This window comes from Macrobrachium nipponense, chromosome 7 (assembly GCF_015104395.2).
Source record: "Macrobrachium nipponense isolate FS-2020 chromosome 7, ASM1510439v2, whole genome shotgun sequence".
Taxonomy (NCBI): Eukaryota; Metazoa; Arthropoda; class Malacostraca; order Decapoda; family Palaemonidae; genus Macrobrachium; species Macrobrachium nipponense.
The window spans coordinates 108,014,867-108,034,866 of record NC_061109.1 but is presented as its reverse complement, the minus strand read 5'-3'; the positions used below and the strand labels follow the sequence as shown (position 1 = coordinate 108,034,866).

Genomic DNA, 20,000 nt, shown 5'->3' with positions numbered 1-20,000 from the left:
CAGTGTAAGTATAATGGCACTTTTATTCTATTCTAAGAGCTGGAGGAAATCTGTAATGATCATTTGTATGTTTTGGCCAATATATAGATTTCAGTAAGTAAAGCTACGTTATTATCTGATAACTTTATTGAATGTGCCAAGAGTACGAAAGAAACTTTACATAAATACATACATACATACATACATACATACATACATACATACATACATACATACATACATATATATATATATATATATATATATATATATATATATGTTTATGGCTATAAGGAAAATCAAGACAAATGATTTTGATGAAGAGGAAATAAGAAGAGAATGGACAGAAATTGAGCCACAATCAAAGGCAGAGAAGCTGAAGGAGCATAATTCTGAACAGCGTGTAAAATTCTGGATGAAATCGTGGAGTCACTGGGTCTGTGGTTTTGGGAATCCGGGAAAAGACAGTAAAAACAGTGAGTTGCTGGATGCGGAAACGAGAAGTCTAGTAAGGGGAAAAGATTATTTTAGGCGCAGATGCAAGACGGAAGGAAAGTTCGTGTAGAGAATAGTCAAGAAGAAGGTGAGAGGTAAGAAGAGAACATGTAGTTAAAAAGGGGGTAAACGGTGATCAATAACTACTTGGAGAATAGGAAGTGCAAGAGAAAAGTTAATGAACAAATGAATTTCCGAATAAAATGTGCAAATGGAGTTGAGCTGCCTGAAAAGAATAGTACAGTCCAAATCTTGAGAGTAAGTAATATAAGAATTTATAGATTTTGAAGATAGAAGAGAGGAACAACAAAATGATGCAAGCATGGAAAGGGCAGTGTAAGCTCCAGATTACCTCGGAAAGTTACCGTTAAAGATTTAAGTTGGGTGATTAGGAGGTTGAAAATGTAAAGATTGCAGTAGATGATGGAATTACAGGTGAGATGCTTTAGCACATTCGGGTTTGTGTAATTGAGTGTCTGACTATGGAAATATTCCGAAGGAAACATTCATCTATATAAGGGTATTTGTAATTGAGGAGACTGAGAATAATGGGGCCAGTACTTATTGAGTATGCCATGGAAGGTGTTTCTTAGGATTATAATTAAAAAGGTTACCCAGGCTACAGATGGATTGGGAAGTAAAGTGTGGATTTAAGCAAAGAAGAGGGTATACGAAACAGAGTTATTTTTTATGAAACAGTTATGTGAGAAGTTTGAAAGTAAGAGGAATATCTGTATGTGACATACATAGATCTAGAGAAAGCTGATGGTAGTACTGATGGAGAAGCAATATAGAAGGTGGTGAGAATGTATGATGTAGAGCGAAAGTTGCTGATAGCAATAAGAACTGATTTGGCAGTGAATCCTCTTTGAGTTGATATCTTTATGGATGGAGTGACGTGAAACATTAAAGAAAGGACAGTAGTTGTAGCTACTAACTTGTGAGATAAGAAAATGAGTTGTGAATGAATGTGAAGTGATTAGGGTTTGCAGATGATATGACTGATGAGGGTAGTGAAGAAAAAAAAATTGCAGAAACCAGTGAATAAGTTTGAAAGTAAATATGAACAAGAGCATGGTTATGAGAGTAAAAGGCAACCTGAAAGAGGCAGCAGTGAATATTGGTTTGGACAGTGGACGAATGGAAGCAATAGATTCTTATGGGTGTTTAGAAGTCAGTGTTTCAGATGATGGTAGGATGAGAGAAGAGGTCAATTGCAAAACAGGTGAAGAACGAAAGGTAGGCAGGATTTGGGCAAAGGTTTGGGAGGAAACTTGGGCAGTGTGGAAGCTGAGGTTGAAACATATGAACAGATTAGTGAGCCAACTAACTTTTATGGAAGAGAACTGTGGATGAAAAAAATATGGAAACTAGAAATGAAGTGGTATGTGTAGCATGTAAAACAGTAATACAAGGCTTAGAGCAGATGAAACTAAGTATCAATGTTTTGAGGTGGTTTGGTCATATGGAAAGAATTGAAAACGCTAGTTTGGTGAAGATCCGGATATGTAAGGTGGAAGGGGGAGGGGAACCCTAGAAAGGGGTAGATAGATGGCATGAAAGAGGTTTTGGAAAGGATAGACTTCAACATCCCAAGAAGAGAGAGTCTGTGAAAGATAGGGTTGAACGTCACTGTATGTGGGAGGTTCGATACTTTGCTGATCAGCCTTCTGTGTAGGTGTATGAAGCTGCTAATATTGTTGTTGAAGTTTTCCGCACTGGGGGTTCATCCTCGATTTAGCAGCTTTGATGTGATTACAGCAGTGTTCATTATCCTTTGTATTCTAGGGAATTACCCCTTCTTATGGGAAATGCCGTAAATACTATATATATATATATATTATCTATATATATATATATATATATACATATATATATATATATCTATATACATATATATATATATATATATATATAACATATATATATATATGTATAGAGTATATATATATATATAATTATGTAGTATATATATATATATATATATATATATATATATAAATTATATAAATATATATAAATTTACATGTATCTGTTTATTTATTTATAAATAATACACGCAAGATATTTTTAACCTTTCCCATGCGTTATTTATTTTTTATCATATATTTTTTTTTTTTTGCTTAACCTCCTTCTCTTTAGCTATATAATTACTCTCTGTTGCCTTTCACACTTTATGCTACTGGAAATACGGTAGTGGAGATTCTGATTTAAGTATTAACTAGGGTACACACTTTTTTTATAGGTATCTTCATCTTTATGGAAGTAGATTATTTTAAGCTGTTGATTTGCCCCCTAATTTAGAAAGTATTTGCTTGTGAATGAAAAGTGCCTTTTTTCACTTCTGGTGGCTGAGTGGTAAAAATTTTAACTCTTTTCGTCAGAGCAAAATCGATTCCTGCTAAAGACGGTAACAAATCAGCTATTATTTATCCTCTTTTGGATTCAAAGTTCACAGACTAGAGGTGGATTTAATCGGTTAATGGTTAATAACAGCAAATGGAAAGGTTGTAGAGATGGTTATATAATTTATTGATGTATCTTTACTTAGCATAGATAGGAACGTGTGTATGGTAAGGTTTTGATTAAGGAAGTAAGACCAATAAACAGAAGGGGTGTCGACAGGAAAGCTGCGTGGATCGAGTTACACATGCACCTGGAGAAAGCTTCTAATAAAATTTATAGATATTTGATGCAACAACTGTCGAAGCTGTAGGAGAAAAGTTATTGATAAGTTACAATATTTATGATTGAAGTGAAATATGTTTAGAAAAAGTGGATGGGAAATGCTTAAAAGAGTAATATGAAGTCAGGATGGTGGAGTAATGTATGTTAGTGTGGATGGTGGAATATTGGAAGTGACTGCTTAGTACATATCTTTATAGAGTACGTGGAACAATGAAGGTAGGGTGAGGTAGAGGCATATCACTGGATAGGTTAGTAGGAGCTTTGCAAGAGAAGAGAGTTGGCTATGTAAGCAAAAGAAGAAATTTCTGAAGGAATTGCTGAGCTAGCCGACTGTGAATGGAATCAATAGGTTTGAGTAATAAGGCTTAAAGAGATCATTGTGGCTATTACAGTACCAGGAATTGATCAATGGGATCCTGCTCTTGTATCTAAAATTGGTAGATATATGTATGTTTGAGCTTAAGTAAATTCCCAAGCTTCTCCATGGTGGAATGGGTTAAGCACTGGCAGTCTATCAAACAACTAATCCATTAGATCTAAACTTTTTTTTTTATGAATACTGCATTTTGTGAGTAGCTGCCTAGCAGAAATAATAGGTAATAATAAATATGAGCGCAATTGTATTCTAATGTTCTTTATTGCACGTCTACATCTGTTTATAAGGTATGCATACAAACACATACTTACCTTTTTAATATATTCAAGTATTTACCAAACATGAAACCACTCATTCTAGAGTTGTTCAGATTTTAAGAAAAGCATTTTTATATATTTTCAGTTCCGCCTCAAATTCATGTCCCAAACCAACTGGTTGGAGTCCCTATTGGAAACAATGTCACGATAGAGTGTTTCATCGAAGCATACCCAAAGGTAAGTCTTCTAAATGGTAACTTCATTCATATTAACGTCACATCAAGACATTCACACATTCTTTATGCATTTACAATCGTAATCCTATTACTACCGGTAAATATTGTTCAATCGGAAACAGTTTGTTTCAAAATTTTATGTATTCGAAGGAAAACGAGTCAGTCGTTGAGGATGCAAGTAGGTACTGCTTTAAAAAAAGTTCATGGTTCTTTCCTTCATGGTAATTATTGATCGTCAATCACTTATGCTCCCAAAGAAATTATGTGAACGGTTTTTCCTTAAGAAATGTCAATAACTCATACCTTTTGTAGAAAGCTTTTGAATATACATGAAAAAGTGTATGAAATTTTGTGTTTTATTTTTGGTTTTTCGTCAGATTGCATTTGACAAATTTCCAAGCAATTAAGTTTCATTTTCATATCACCAAGGTCGTGGTTTATTTTTGAAGCTTACTTGTCATATGGCCGTGATAAGGCGATATCTCTGTGTTAGTTTTTTTCTTTATTGTTTCCATAGCATTCCTTGAAATGCATGATCACTGTCGGTTAGATAAAATACGGATTTTCTCTTAAAATGTAACATCCAGAAATGCTTTTATTGAAGAATTTTCCTCATTAATACTACAGTAAATAGTACTTCTTTGGGTTTGGTAGTATCTGCGGCGCACCGATGCTTACTACTGTACATAGAGTACTGGATGATGAATTCTGTGATACCTCAGTGAAGATATTTCATCTTGACATAAAAAATTAGGAAAATACATAAATTAATAGAAATGTGCCAACTAATCTCTTTACTTTTCTCCCACTTTCTACCTCCTTCTCAGGCTATAACTTACTGGGTGAAAAAGGACATGATGTTACTGAATTCAGATAAGTACCATGCAGAAATAATCGAGGACTTCTACATGATCCACATGCAGCTTACTATCTACAACTTCTCTCGGAATGATAACACGACCTACAAGTGTGTCGCCAAGAACTCCTTAGGAGAGACAGAGGGCGACATCAAATTAAACGGTGAGTACATCTAGAGGCACAGCTTTGAAGCTTTCTCGCAATGATCCCTTTATTGTTTGCTGTCAAATAATGTACACAGACAACCTTAAGTATTGCAGTACTGAAGGATTTGGATAATGTTTTCAGTGGTAAGACATGAGCATCTTTGTACAAAGAGGAGCATCACAATGGGAAAATAAATATTTTGAAATTGATTTGCCTCAGAAAGGTCATTGCATTTATGATTGTCAGTGCATTCCAAAATGGCATGATATCTGCAGATAGTCATACTGTGCAATTTGAAAGCGATTTAGATAAAAGGTTACTCATTATATGCTAGAATAAGAAGTTTTACAAATTGTAAATCTCGGGAATGTTGCCCTAGTAAGTCGTTTATATGCAGAGAATGTTTAAAGGAGTTTATATATATATGTATATGTGTGTATGTATGTACGTATGGATGTATGTATGTTTGCATACATACATACATACATGCATATATATATATATATATATATATATACATATATACTATATATATATGCATATGTTGAATTGGTTGTAAGTTGGTTACTGTACTTCTTGTGCGTATTCAGTACAGCATGATATAAAGTCAATACAGTACTATACATTTTTAATTCTAGAACAGAACACTATACACACACACACACACACACACACACACACACACACATATATATATATATATATATATATATATATATATATCTAAAGACAAGTTCCACGGAAAATAAAGAAACGAAGAATGTTTGCAAGGCCTTTCGACTTGTACTTTACTTATCCTTTACTGCTAGGTAAAGGACAAGAAATCGAAAGGTCTTAGAAAACTCCAGCGTTTTTCTTTCCTTCATGGAATTTGTCTGTATTCGTATATTCATCACGTTCCATATTTTCATGATTCATTTTATATTATATATATATATATATATATATATATATATATATATATATATATATATATATAGAAAACGTTGGCGAAAGCAGGCCACAGCATATGGAAGGACAGGGTGACAAGGAGATAGCCGGTCATCAGGTGATAGTACATTTATTGCCGACGCGTTTCGTAACACATAGTTACATCTTCAAGGCTAAAAGAGAAACAACACAAATTAAAAATACATGAAACATAACTTTGACTTAAATTTAAGTCTCAAGAAATATACAAAAAAACATACATAAAATGAAAGCAATTTAAAAAGCACCTGCTAGACTAAAAAGTTGAAGACTGAGTGATTCGGAGAGAAAGGAGAAGCAGCGAAGAAAGCCTGTTCAACCCAGATACAACTGTACAGAGGTGTGTGAGTTCAACTTGGGCACTAACTGCTTAATAAACAACGACTCTAATATAAGCAGTTCGTGTAAACGGCTTGTTTGGCCCAAGACAGAGAAATCAGTATAATTGATGGTGGTTTTACAAATTTTTACACGATTTCTGATATTTGAAAATTCTGGATTGGACACTCTGCAGCCAGTACGATGACTTACACCATTATGTGAATCAGCTCTGACTTTTAGCAATCGTTTAGTCGAACCCACGTAAGTCCCCAAATCACATCTGGGGCAAGTATATTTATATACGACTGAAGATTGCAATATTGGGCAGAGCCTGTCTTTGAAAAGTGATCCTATTGTAAGGGGATTTTTTGGAATTAATATAACTTGCAACATATTAAAGTGTTTTTCAATTGCAGACTTGAGATTCCTTCTAAATTTGTCGTCTTGGATGTATGGAATACTGGCATATAGTTTCTTTCGTGGAACAGTGCTTATGGAAGGGGAGTCCGATAATTTCTTATTTAGAAAATTCTTGCAATGTTTGAAGAAAACATGTGAGGGAAACCAGTTATCGGAAAAGTCAAAGTTATGTTTCATGTATTTTTAATTTGTGTTGTTTCTCTTTTAGCCTTGATTGTGTAATACAAAAAACTTTTATGTGACTAAACATTTATCTGCTGTACAATGTTTATTTCAACGTGTTCGAAGCACCCTGTCTTTCATTGATTTTATTATTTTTCAAATTCTGTGTAACAAAAACATTTCTGACCATATTACCAGTATTCAACGATGCCATAGTATAAAATTACAAAGCCTTGGTGTTCTCCTTCCTCATTTTAACCTTAGTGTGAGTTCAATATTTAACCTCTCCTCTCATGTACTGTCAAAACGAGAAGAGTTTCTATTATTTCTTGGATTGGACTTTGCATGCCTTGTTACAAACCAAACTACAACAGGTTTTTTCTGCCTTTAGAATCATTATTTCACAGGTTGAAAAATCAGCCTTTTAATGTTGATATTAGTAAATTACAGTCACAACTATCGGATATTACTCAACAGGCATTTAGAAAATTGACGACTAACTGGAAACCTTTCTTAAACTGACTTAGATATTCTGAAAAATCTGGCAAAAAATGAAAACTTGATAATTACTAAACCTGATAAGGGTAAGGGCATTGCAATCTTCAGTCGTATATAAATATACTTGCCCCAGATGTGATTTGGGGACTTACATGGGTTCGACTAAATGACTGCTAAAAGTCAGAGCTGATTCACATAATGGTGTAAGTCATCGTACTGGCTGCAGAGTATCCAATCCAGAATTTTCAAATATCAGAAATCATGCAAAAATTTGTACAACCACCATCAATTATACTGATTTCTCTGTCTTGGGCCAAACAAGCCGTTTACACGAACTGCTCATATTAGAGTCGTTGTTTATTAAGCAGTTAGTGCCCCAGTTGAACTCACACACCTCCTCTGTACAGTTGTATCTGGGTTGAATCGGCTTTCTTCGCTGCTTCTCCTTTCTCTCCGAATCACTCAGTCTTCAACTTTTTAGTCTAGCAGGTGCTTTTTAAATTGCTTTCATTTTATGTATGTTTTTTTGTATATTTGTTGAGACTTAAATTTAAGTCAAAGTTATGTTTCATGTATTTTTAATTTGTGTTGTTTCTCTTTTAGCCTTGATGATGTAACTATGTGTTACGAAACGCGTCGGCAATAAATGTACTATCACCTGATGACCGGCTATCTCCTTGTCACCCTGTCCTTATATATATATATATATATATATATATATATATATATATATATATATATATATTATATATATATATAACAAATACACACACACACACACACATATATATATATATATACATATATATATATATATATATAGATATATATATCATATTATATATATATATATATATTATATAATATATATATAATATATATATATATTGTATTATATGTCTAGAATGTTTTCAAAGAAATACATGAGCAAATTCACTGCTTCGAGATTTTGACCTTTGGTTTTTATAATTTTTTTTACCTTTTGCTGGATTATTTTTCAATTATGGTATTGTAATTTAGAAACCAGAGTTGTTTTCGTTGCAGCCTTTCCCTTGATTCTAAACTGAGAACTCAGAAACGCCAAGAGGGTTTCAGTAATACGAATACGAGGACAGACTAAGAGTAGAATAAGAAATGAGTTTAGTTGTCTCAGAACTTGACATAATGGAAAGGTCAGAGTAAAAATAATTCGCGTTGAAATAAAATGGTTTGCTTTTCCAAATTGATAGTTAAATTTTTAATCTTTTTTTCAAGATGATATAATCTTTGTGGAATGGCCTCCATGCAATAATGGTAAAATCAAGCATGCAACAGGTTTTTAGAAATATTAATTCTTTAATCAAAATTAAAAACAAAACAAAAGCGGAATGTTTTTTAGGAGTTTAAATGAATCATTTCACCATTGAATATATATTATTACTGTAATTTATTCGACATTATGAAGATGACGAAAGATCAGCACAATTCAACGCAGGTGCTCATAACTATGGCATTCGTAAGAATTTATCAACCGACTAAGATATAAAAATCACTGCCGCAGATGTAAAGTCCTGAAACGCGAGCAATCTTTTCTTTATGTGGAAAAGAAATATGTCCGTGAAGAAATAAAAAAAAAAACGCCAGAATTGACGGAACTAAAGGTCTCCAAGCAATCAATTTTGTAAGCGGAAATCTCGAAGAGATTGAATGCCTGAATGACAGGTGGCCAGGGAAGAGGAAAAGAGCTTTGGAAGTCGGACGTAGATCGACACATCTGACGCAGAAACGCCTCGTCAGTCAGATCGTCAGCCACGAACAAAAGAAGGCACGAGAAAGATGGTAGTTGGAGGGATGTGCTATGAATATACTTTTGGAAATGAGAGCAACAATAATGTACCTAATATGTCAGAAAACCAAGGTAGATACTTGTTGAAAATCTTATGGATTCAGCACTAGATTACAGTTGATCATACTGAGAAACAAATACCTGGATTATCATAGTTGAAGGTGGAGTGTGTATGGCATTTAGCCTAGTTAAAACTGGTAAATTCATCTCTTCAGTTTGTGGTATTCTGGACCTTTGTTTTCATCTAGTAATATGAAATGGATGGAGTCCTTTGTCAAAGGACGAGATTTTATTTATAAGTTCAAGTAAACGAATGTTGAAACGAAATACTCTTTTTTTTTTCATGATCAATTCAATGTCAGGTTTGTTACTTTATATGATGCACAAACGTTCTGATCATTTGGTGATAGAAATCTCGTCGTTTATTATTTATTCAGGAATCATACTTTAGGCCTCTCTGTATATGACGAATTAACGTAAGTTTAAGACATGTCCCAAGAATGAATACATGGTTATATTGAAAGAATATGTAGAAGGAGCAATACTTGACTTATAGGGCAAAAAAAAATATACATTAGTAAAAGAGACAATAGAGGCGGAAAAGAAACTGGAATCCAAGACGTAGATTTAATTTTAGAACCTCTCTCTCTCTCTCTCTCTCTCTCTCTCTCTCTCTCTCTCTCTCTCTCTCTCTCTCTCTCTCTCTCTCTCTCTCTCTCTCTCCCCAACAATTTGGAATTTTGAACAGTAATATCCCAAGCTATGGTAAAGATCACCAAAAAAAGCAACTAACAGATGCATCTTATTTCATTTGCGATTTTTCTCCTAAACAAATTTTCGGTAACTTCTGCTGTGGCAATGTCTCCTGAATATTCAGGTCGTTTACATGGGACACTTAATAAATATTAATTGATTATACCGACTCTAAAGTTCCCCTTTCAACGATTGTTTTTTTGACAGTAAAATTACATGTCAGTTCAAACTTCCTTTAATATTTCGTAATCTTGTAGAGTTCTGAGAAGGTAGTAATATACAAGATTTTCTTGGATGAGTCTCTCTCTCTCTCTCTCTCTCTCTCTCTCTCTCTCTCTCTCTCTCATTAAAGTCCTCCTTACTTCGTGACTTTTAAAGGTGCAAGAAATGAAACATTTGACCAAAAAAAAAGGCTACTTTTCATTGTCTAAAGTCAAAAACTTTAGATGGCATTTTGTGACATATCACACATCGATACTCCCTGGAGTCATGTGAAATCATTGTAATTCTCAGGGAGTTGAAAGACACGGATCAGTGAATATTGTATTTAGATAAGGCTTATTCCTCAGAAATAAGAATTTTCCTTGTTTTTATTTAAAAAAATTTTTTTTTTTAGTAAACTCCGGTGAAAATTGAAGAGAAGATTGTTTCCCACATGAATAAAAGTATATCTGAAAAAAATTACGATTTTTTGCAAGAAATTCGGAGTCATTTTATCGGAATACATGCGCGGTTAACGTCAGAGTCCAGAAAAAATATCAGACTGTGTTTTCATGTAAGTGAGTTACAGTTGAAATCATGTGCCGTCTATTACAGTTATAGATCCTAATGTTAATTTATGTTCATGTTCATTGCAATGAACATGACTTTTTCAGTAAAGTAATCACCCCTTTCAATTGTTATCAAAAAGTTGTTTTTATCATTCGTAAGAGCACATAATTGTACCCTGATTATGCCTTTCAAAATGGAAAGAAGTTAGTATAGTTTTGAGAAACGAACGCCATCATATTCGGCGTCACAGTGTCAGACCTTGTTCTCACATATATGTGTCTGTAATTGCCGTCACCTGTAATTCCTGTAATCACCCGTCTTGTTTTCCCCGGTGTGATGGCGTCTTCTTGTATTTCAGTGGGTTGGGTCTGTTATCTCTGGCACAGAAGGCTGTTTCAAAAACAGTTAAGATAAGTATGATGAAAAATTCAGAAAAATTGTAATAACGAGAATGAAAATAATCTCAAGACAGTCAGAGAACCGCTGTTTGATTTTCTGAACTCTCTTTGCTATTCATTGTGTTTTTAGAACCATTTTCAGATTGACCTCATTTGGATGGAAATTTCCTTTAATCTAGAACCTGATATTCACCTCTTTCCAATAAATTCGACTCAGTTGTGTTCTGGACATTTTTAATTATCCATAAATGCTCCTTTTCACATATTTTGTTCCGCTTTAATACGTTGCAGAAGAGAATCTGACATTTTCCCCAATTCAACCTTTGTATCCTTTTGTAACAGAAACCTGAATGCTCGACTGTTACACATTCTAAGCAAATGGTCTCAAGCATTATTCAAGGAGAACTATACTCTCTCGTGCATTCTAAATGACTGCTTATGCTCTGAAGAAAGCAAGTTCCTTGAAGAGTGAGGAGTAAGTGTTTAGATCAGTGAAAAGAAATGGAGTAGGTTTTGCATGTGGTCGCTGGGGTGCGTTTGAGTATTTCACTTTAAGAAACTCATGTGTTACGTTTCATGTCAATCTGGATTCATGCTGTGCAAGATGAAAAGGACATTGTGATTGAGTGTCTAAGACTTGAAGTTGTATTTCAGAGCCTAATGGATATTTCTTCCTAAAGGTAATGGTCCAGAGACACACTGAAGGTCAGAACACTCATTTTCATTATATATACATTTGCTCATTTATGTTATGGATGTTTGTTATTAGATGGTAAACATAATTGTTTTCCACTGTAATGACTATAATTCGCGTCGTGTTTGCCATCGGAATGACACATCGTCAAAGTGCTGTAACAACTCTGACTCATCCAAAAACACTTGAGGAGTTCTTGGAATGAATGAGAATTTGTTATCTTTGACAGCTAAGATATTATGTCCAGAGAGAAAGAAAATAGAGCATAGCGTCCGTTACGAATATACTGGTATATACTGAGTGACTTCATTGAAATAGGTACAATTACTATGCATTGATAACTTTGTGAGACCTGTTTTTCCAAGTTGTATAGATGATATTTTTCTGAAAGTCCCACCAACTGTTATTCAGTCGTTGTTCAAGAGTATAAGTTTTCATTCCAATCAGTTTATTGATGCAATTTGGAAAACGCTAAATGTTCAGTCTAAAATCATTATGCCATTTGTGCACTTAACGGGATGCAAACTAGAGAATATATAGCAATTTCAGATATAAAGCAGTCTGCCTAATTAATAATTATTTTGAAACCAAAAACCTTTATGGAGGGTTTATTAGGATCTTTCTCTGTAATTGATGGACTCGACTAGCGAGACCTTTGTTGGTCCTTCTCTCCCCTGTGTACGACCAAAAACTTCGTTCCAGGGGACATGTTCCATCAATAAGCAGTTTTCCAGATTTGTCCTAATAACCTGGAGAGTTCAGATCGTTTCTTAAAGAAGCGTCAATCCAAGACGAACTTATTTTCTGTGGTTACTGTCACTAATGTTGGCATTATTGCAAGTGGAATTAATGCAATTACTGTAATCTACATATCTGGGTAGTCATCTGTGGGGAATTGGCGAGATGACAAAGGATTACGATCAGTGTTTTTGTAACCTTAAGGTATAAATAATTTTGTGATTATTATTACAATCGATACTATTATTCTGGTGATGATGAAGATCATCGTTCTTTCATATATTTGGACTTTCTGCAGAGGTTAATAAATTTTAAAATATGGCTCACTGATCTTATTAAAATACTTGATAGTTCTATATCATAATCAGTTATTTTAGATCATTATGTTGAACAATTCAATAAATATGTCCTTCTATTTCTTTGCTGATCTTATATGGAAGCCACATAAATCAAAGAGTTATTGGCTAAATACTTATGACATTAAGAACATTAGGTATGCAGCCAGTTTCACCCTGATTTGAATATGGAAACCCTTCGCTGGGTCGGAACAAACACGTGGAAAATTACTTGAGGCGTTCCTTCACATAGGAGTTTTTCTGACTTCCCTCTAGTCTTTCTCATAGGTCACTATAACCTATTAAATCCATGTTCTATGGTCATTGTCACAGTCAATGCATATCATACAAAGTCCAAACATTTTTTCTTATTACAAATTTTTTATGTTTCTTGTTCTATTGTTGCAGAAATCTACATGCCACCCAAAGCTAAAGAAATACGAAGTGAAAATTCCAAAACTGAAGGTGGGTGCTTTTGTTGTCCTGCTATGGTTATCCAATAGTTTTAATACTGTATATTGACCTTTTTCCTTCGTCAGCAATTACTACTGATTTTCGTTTTAAAGGTGGAGTCTGTACTTTCCTTAAAATCAACACCGCTTTAGTTGATCTTGAATGTCTGATTCGTCATCTGCATTGAAATTCTCTTTTCAACTTCTCTTATTCTATCAGGTTTTTTTTTCACCAGTTTCATTGACTTCTTTCCTTTCCCTAAATACATTATATCTTGGTCTATGCTTTTAGTATCTCGTTCCTTATTGATGAAACCAGATATATCGTTTACAAATTGTTTAGTTCTTCTATGGCCGAGAAGTTATATTTCTGCTATGGCAGACAAAGAGGTCGTCACTTCTGCTGTTGATGTGATGGAACACATTTTAGAACATTCACGTGATGTTCTTGATCTCCGCCTCTACATATTCAGCATTCTTAAACCTTTCTCTTTGGATTTATACCAATTATCGAACCTTCTGAACCTTTATGTCCACTTCTTTGACTTCGCCCTTTCGATCTATGTCTTTCCTATAGTCGCTCCATACTTTGCTAGGTAAGGTATTTTGTGTGTCGTGTGTGTTCCCATACAAGCTTTTATCCTTGATTTTCCATAGACGATTAATGGCATGTCAGTCGAAACTCTGGTTTTATGCCATTTCTGCAAATGATCGCTTTAACTTGTATCATTTAATTATCGCGTCCCCTCTTGTTCAGTATAATTTAGGTTCTCCAACTACTCAACTAGGGAGTGAGATCATCGGTCGTTTTTTTATCTACTTTTGCTGGTGCTTGTGCCTCTGTTCATTTTGCTAGGAATCACTACACTCCGTTACATCAGAGCAAAATGTTGCAGTCTACTACGAGAGAAATTGTAATTTCTGACGCTTTCTTCTACTGAAAATAGAAGTATGGCCATGAGCAAGAAAAAGCTCAAACAAAGGACTTCATTATCCCTGGAATGCAGAAGCTGTGCATTTTCTGTGTATTCCCCACTCCGGGTCTTTTGATTCTTTTTGAAAGAGTTGTCATTCTGTATTTTACACCAGTCAGGGTTTAGGGTGTTTTGAGTTACCTTAAACTGATGTAGATCACATAATTCAAGATGTAAAATACATTTGTTTGATGTCAAAATGTTTTTCATCCCTTTTATCAGTGCTACAGTTATGGTGGCTTTTAATATGACTTACAGTTGTCTTCCTTGTTTCCTTTCTTAACAGAAATATAAACAATAATTCGTATAATCCCTGAACCTCCTTCCTCGCTTCTTAAGATCTGTCCCTCTTGTACTTGATCACCTTGCTATCTCTGCTATAGGTACCCGTTTGATTTCTGTTCCTTGGGCGTTCTTTCATTTATTTCATTTTTTCGTTTTCCGTGACAAACAGTCGTCTATCATATGATAGCTGGGCCAGTGTTCTATGGACCTAGACTAGAAAAGGCCTTAATTGAAATTTATTTTTAAAAGAGGTGAGCGCTGATCTCAATTAAGCTCGACGACGTAGAAGATATTTAACATCGTAAATTCCTTAGTCGTAAGCGTAACTGAAATTTTCATAGGCGCTGATAAGTATTGCTCATAGAAATATTCCATAGTGGCTGTGAATATAGTAATCTAGGCTAGATTTTATACCGTCAGTAAGCTTTCTTTAAAGATAGCGTAATATTACATTGCATGATTTTCATGCAGTTACAAAGTTTTAATTTTTTATCATCGTCCTGATGCAGATTTCACCCGGCCCCTCCTTTCTCTGTCCATATCCTTTTTCTTGTTCTTTTGCATGCCATTCTTCCTTCGCTCCTTCGTTACTCCTTGTCTTGAAGTACCTAACCCCTAGTAGCATCTCCAAAGAAATATTGATGATTGATTAGAACTTCTGACTGAAGTAGTTTAAGTGTTATTTACGGTCCCGCTTTCTCTGTTTGTGCATTCAGATGACGAAGTGATTGCCCATCACGATGAACATAGGGTGGTCGATCCCGCCAGGGGGGGTCACCTCTACAGGTCCTCCAACGCAGGGCCACAACCATCGCACCCTGAAACCCATGGTAAGAGAGAGACAGAAACAAATTAGGTATTTACAGTGGTTTCTGTTATGCTAATGAGTCTGAAAACTACTGTGCGTGTTTTTAGAAAGCTAAATGTTATAACTAATCATGTAGATCATATCGTTTTCGTTAACAGATTCCGAAACTCTAAAGAAAAATGAATTCCATACAAGAATGAAAGAATATTGTTTGTTTCTCAGTAGTTTAGGTGTTATAGGGTGTGTTAATTTAAGTGTAGTATGTTTTTAAAGCTCACGTCAGTTATAGTCATACTTTTTTTAAGCTTAATATAGTTCCAGGATAATCCTCTCAATGTCTAATCTAATTTGACTGAAGGCGTAACTGTTAGCCAATGTCTGAACTCCTAAATTTATTAACTCCTTTTCTGTCATAAAGCATTTATTCCGAAATTACTTGAAACCTTTTTCAAAATCAGAATATGCGGAATGATGTGTTATTTTTTGCAACTTGGTTTACAACTCTGTGACAGAAATAACTTAATCTACTACCTTTTCTGACCTTAACGTTTGTGAAAGAAATCACTTGATCTACTTCCTTTTCTGACTGAAACGTTTGTTCATATTGACTTGACTTCGTGTTTCCTATCTGATAGCGGCATTTAGGTACTTTCTTACATTGCCTTTTTTTTCTCTATTGCAGATCTTAATGGCGCCCTGCATGTGACTGTATTGTTCATAAATCCACTTCCGTTACTGCTCATCTGCTTCGGAATACAGTTTCTTTCCTGCTGATAAAATAGAAGACCAAAATTACTCTCTTCTCTAGGAATTGTGATCTTTATATTTTAGGGAAAGAATGTAGCGTTTGGAGCGCTTAGTGCTGCTACACCAGTTACTGATTTTATCTTGTAAAATGCTGGCATCGACTTCTGCTTATTTGTCCTTCCACATCAAGTGAAATATGAATAACCCATCGTCAGTCATTAATAACTATAATTTTCTATCGCTAGTTACCAGAGGTAGCAGTTAGCTTTTCATCTGTAGGATTTTCACACACACGCGATATGTACATTTTACCCTTCTCATCGTGTGACGTGAAGGACCTGAAAATGAAGTAAGCATTGTTAATGGGAAAGCGGAACAGCACCTTCTGATAAACGGTACTCAGCGAAAAGACTGCAGTCTGACCAAGTCATTACTTGTATATACACATGTAGACTACTTCACACGCATACATTTGTTTGTTTATAAGCTTATGTATGTGTTTATGACCAAAACTGCAGTATGGAAAGGCTAAAAGTCAGACGGATTCAGGATGAAAGAAGAAGCAGATTTAGTAGATGCAGAATAGACTACCTCCATGTAACCTCACAGGAAATAACCTAGTTCTAGATTTCAACTTTTCCAAGCTTTTAAAAGTAAGTGAACATTTATATCAAAGGTTTTGGGTTAGATCATTATTTTATCTTTCATATAATTGTAATCGCATTTTCTTCATGTCACTGTTGTTTACAAACAGGTTTCTTACCTATATTTCTGCGACAATAATCTCTCTCTCTCTCTCTCTCTCTCTCTCTCTCTCTCTCTCTCTCTCTCTCTCTCTCATACATACATACAGGTCAGTCGATCAGGTAGTGAAAACTTCAGTTTCCTAATCTCATATTTTTATTAGACAAAAAAAATGGGAGATTGATTTATACAGTGATAGTTACTGATGAAAGGCCTCTATAAAAGCAGTATCAAGGTATAATGCTGCATTAAAACGCTGCTCTTCTCTCTATATATGGGGATCTATTTATTTATATATATTAAACAATAACTGTATCTTTTCACATATGTATATATTTATTAGCAAAATCCATTTTCGCTTATATATATACACACACAAAATATTTATATATATATATATATATATATATTATATATATATATATATATATATATATATATATATATATAGATATATATATCATATATACATATATATATATATATATTATATGTATATATAATATATATATATATATATATATATATATGTTAATTATATATATATATATATATATACTATATATTATATATATATATATATATATATATATAAGTTAAAAAAAGCCAGGGTTTCATTAAACATTACAAATTGTCATACTGGATACTGTAGTATCTACCCATTACATAACATTTCATGTCATAACGTTAATTTTCCAAAAATATTTACTTCATTTAGAAAGACAAAACATTTTTGCGTAGCGACGTTATAGTGTTTTTTATTACGTTGATTTGAAGACATTGTGTGGAGTGAAGACAAATATGAACTTCAGGTATTTCTAATTCTCTTTAGTTTTTTTCTAAATACTGAATATGACTCCTTTGAAGGAGTCACCTCTGCCTTTTTAGCCGTATATTATGTTATCTATCTTGGTATTGTTTTGTTTTATTACAATTCATCCAATAAGGTGTCAGCATTTCTTGGTTAAATAAACTGAACATGGGCTTGCCCTGAGTAGCACGAAAGAGTCGCTGTATTGCAGAAGGTCCCTCTTCTTTATAAGCTAGCGCCCAGAAGAAAGCCTGATCTTCTTTGTCATTAAGCCCACTCACTTCAAAAATGTTTTATATTTTCATAGCTTTGTAGTCTGCAGAAAAGAAGAGAATGTTTCTTTCCAAAGTATGAGTCTGAACGTCTTTGAGAAACGGCAGACTTTTCCCAAAAAAGTTCGAGAGTCAACTTCCCCTTTAGACTTCAATACTTGACATGTGCAAATAAGAGCCGGATCATCATGGCCTCATATCTTGAGTCTGGCTTTATTTAGTATACGTAGAATGTTTTTGAGATATCGTTTTCGATAAGCGAGAAAAAGTCACTTCTTTGTAATGGTGATTTGTTCTTGCTTGGTTTAAATAGGTTAATCATTAGCTTCTGGAAACAAATTTCTCTTAATCAGCTGAAACGCAGAGATTATAATACTTGTCCGGTAGATTTCATTCGGAATTTAGCATCCTGTTGTCTTCCCTTTTTTTCATTACCCGAAAATTTACGAAATTGTAATGTTTTCATTAATCCGTCCCCCCAGTCCTAGTTCTCAAAGATTAAATAGCACATAATTACGCATACAGTCGGGTATTCATTATGTCATAGATTACGAATTCACGTCGATTCTTGGTAATTTGCATATTCCAAATTAAATATATCCAAATTCCAAATATTCAAGTCAGAGCTTTAGTATGAATAATATTAAGTTCACCCTTTTTCTTAAGAAAAGTCCTTGACGGCTATTCTTTGGTTAAAGAATAAACCAAGCAGAACATCTACATTTCAAAAAGGTTCCCTTTCAAATGATGTTCACAAAACACCCTTATTACGATTGGCCATTTTATTCGCGAGAAGTATCGATGAAGATTGTCGTGAAGATTTCAACTGCGAGAATTTAAGTAAGACATTTTCTTTACGGCGACTTCTTACGTGCTCAGATCATTCAAAACTAATCCTCGAACTGTTCATATGTCATAGTCTGCTCCCCGTTATCCACACCCGGTTGTGTGAGATTCAAGTTCCCCCGTTTCGCGCTTCATTGAAACGCTTCGTTTTGCTGTATGTATCTTGATATATCTTACAAGTCTTGAGATGCAAAGTAGTATTACTTATGAATAATCGAAGGCTTGCATTGATGACATGAAACCTCTCTCTCTCTCTCTCTCTCTCTCTCTCTCTCTCTCTCTCTCTCTCTCTCTCTCCCTCTTCTCTCTCTCTCTCTCTCTCTCGCTCTCTCCCCTCTCTCTCTCTCTCTCTCTCTCTCTCTCTCTCTCTCTCTCTTTTGCGGGTCATTCGCCAACATATCATATATTCACTCCTTACTTAACGTTAATGTCTTATCGTTAGAAATGCATTGTGTTTCGTTGCTGTACCGAATTTGAATACCGAATGCTAAGCTTCCATCCTTGCAAGAGGTCTCTCATTTATTGTGGAAAAGTGATCAAAGAATATATCATACGCGCTTAATAGATTTTTGAAGGAACGTTTCTTCATAATACACGCCATATATATATATATATATATATATATATATATATATATTATATATATATATATATATATATATATATATTTTTTTTTTTTTTTTTTTTTTTTTTTATTTCACCCGTTACATAGTATTTTGGCTGATATTGAACGAGACCCATGGATTTTCGATCATACATTACATGCATGCATTTACTACACTTATAATTAAACGTTTCCTATAATCGTGCGTACACACACACAACACACACCACACACACACACACCACACACATATATATATATATATATATATATATATATATATATATATATATATATATATATATATGTATGTGTGTGTGTGTGTTAACGTGTGGTTTGTGTGACTTTTTAGACGTAATAAAAATCCAAGCTAAGGCTCTTCAAACAATATTAAAATTTCTGTTAAAAACAAGCATTGTATCTTATAGAAAACATACAATAAAAACTTTATTTCCTAAAGCTTTCGTTCATAAAAAGATATTCCGTATTGTAAGTGTGCTTATTTTCAAGTCTACAATTATATACAATAATTTTTTA

At 34.0% G+C, this 20,000-nt stretch overlaps 1 protein-coding gene across 1 annotated transcript in view; it reads left to right on the top strand.

Annotated features, from left to right (window-relative positions):
* The window catches only part of LOC135217509 (lachesin-like), a 473,181-nt gene extending 455,898 nt beyond the window's left edge, over nucleotides 1-17,283 (top strand). The window contains exons 5-10 of the mRNA XM_064253464.1: nucleotides 1-4; nucleotides 3,941-4,032; nucleotides 4,859-5,051; nucleotides 13,329-13,385; nucleotides 15,348-15,461; nucleotides 16,122-17,283. The exon at nucleotides 1-4 is cut by the window's left edge and continues 125 nt beyond it. Coding sequence (XP_064109534.1) covers nucleotides 1-4; nucleotides 3,941-4,032; nucleotides 4,859-5,051; nucleotides 13,329-13,385; nucleotides 15,348-15,461; nucleotides 16,122-16,213 — 552 coding nt within the window. The 3' untranslated portion in view covers nucleotides 16,214-17,283. The remainder of the gene's footprint in view (nucleotides 5-3,940; nucleotides 4,033-4,858; nucleotides 5,052-13,328; nucleotides 13,386-15,347; nucleotides 15,462-16,121) is intronic.
* Nucleotides 17,284-20,000: the final 2,717 nt, after the last annotated feature.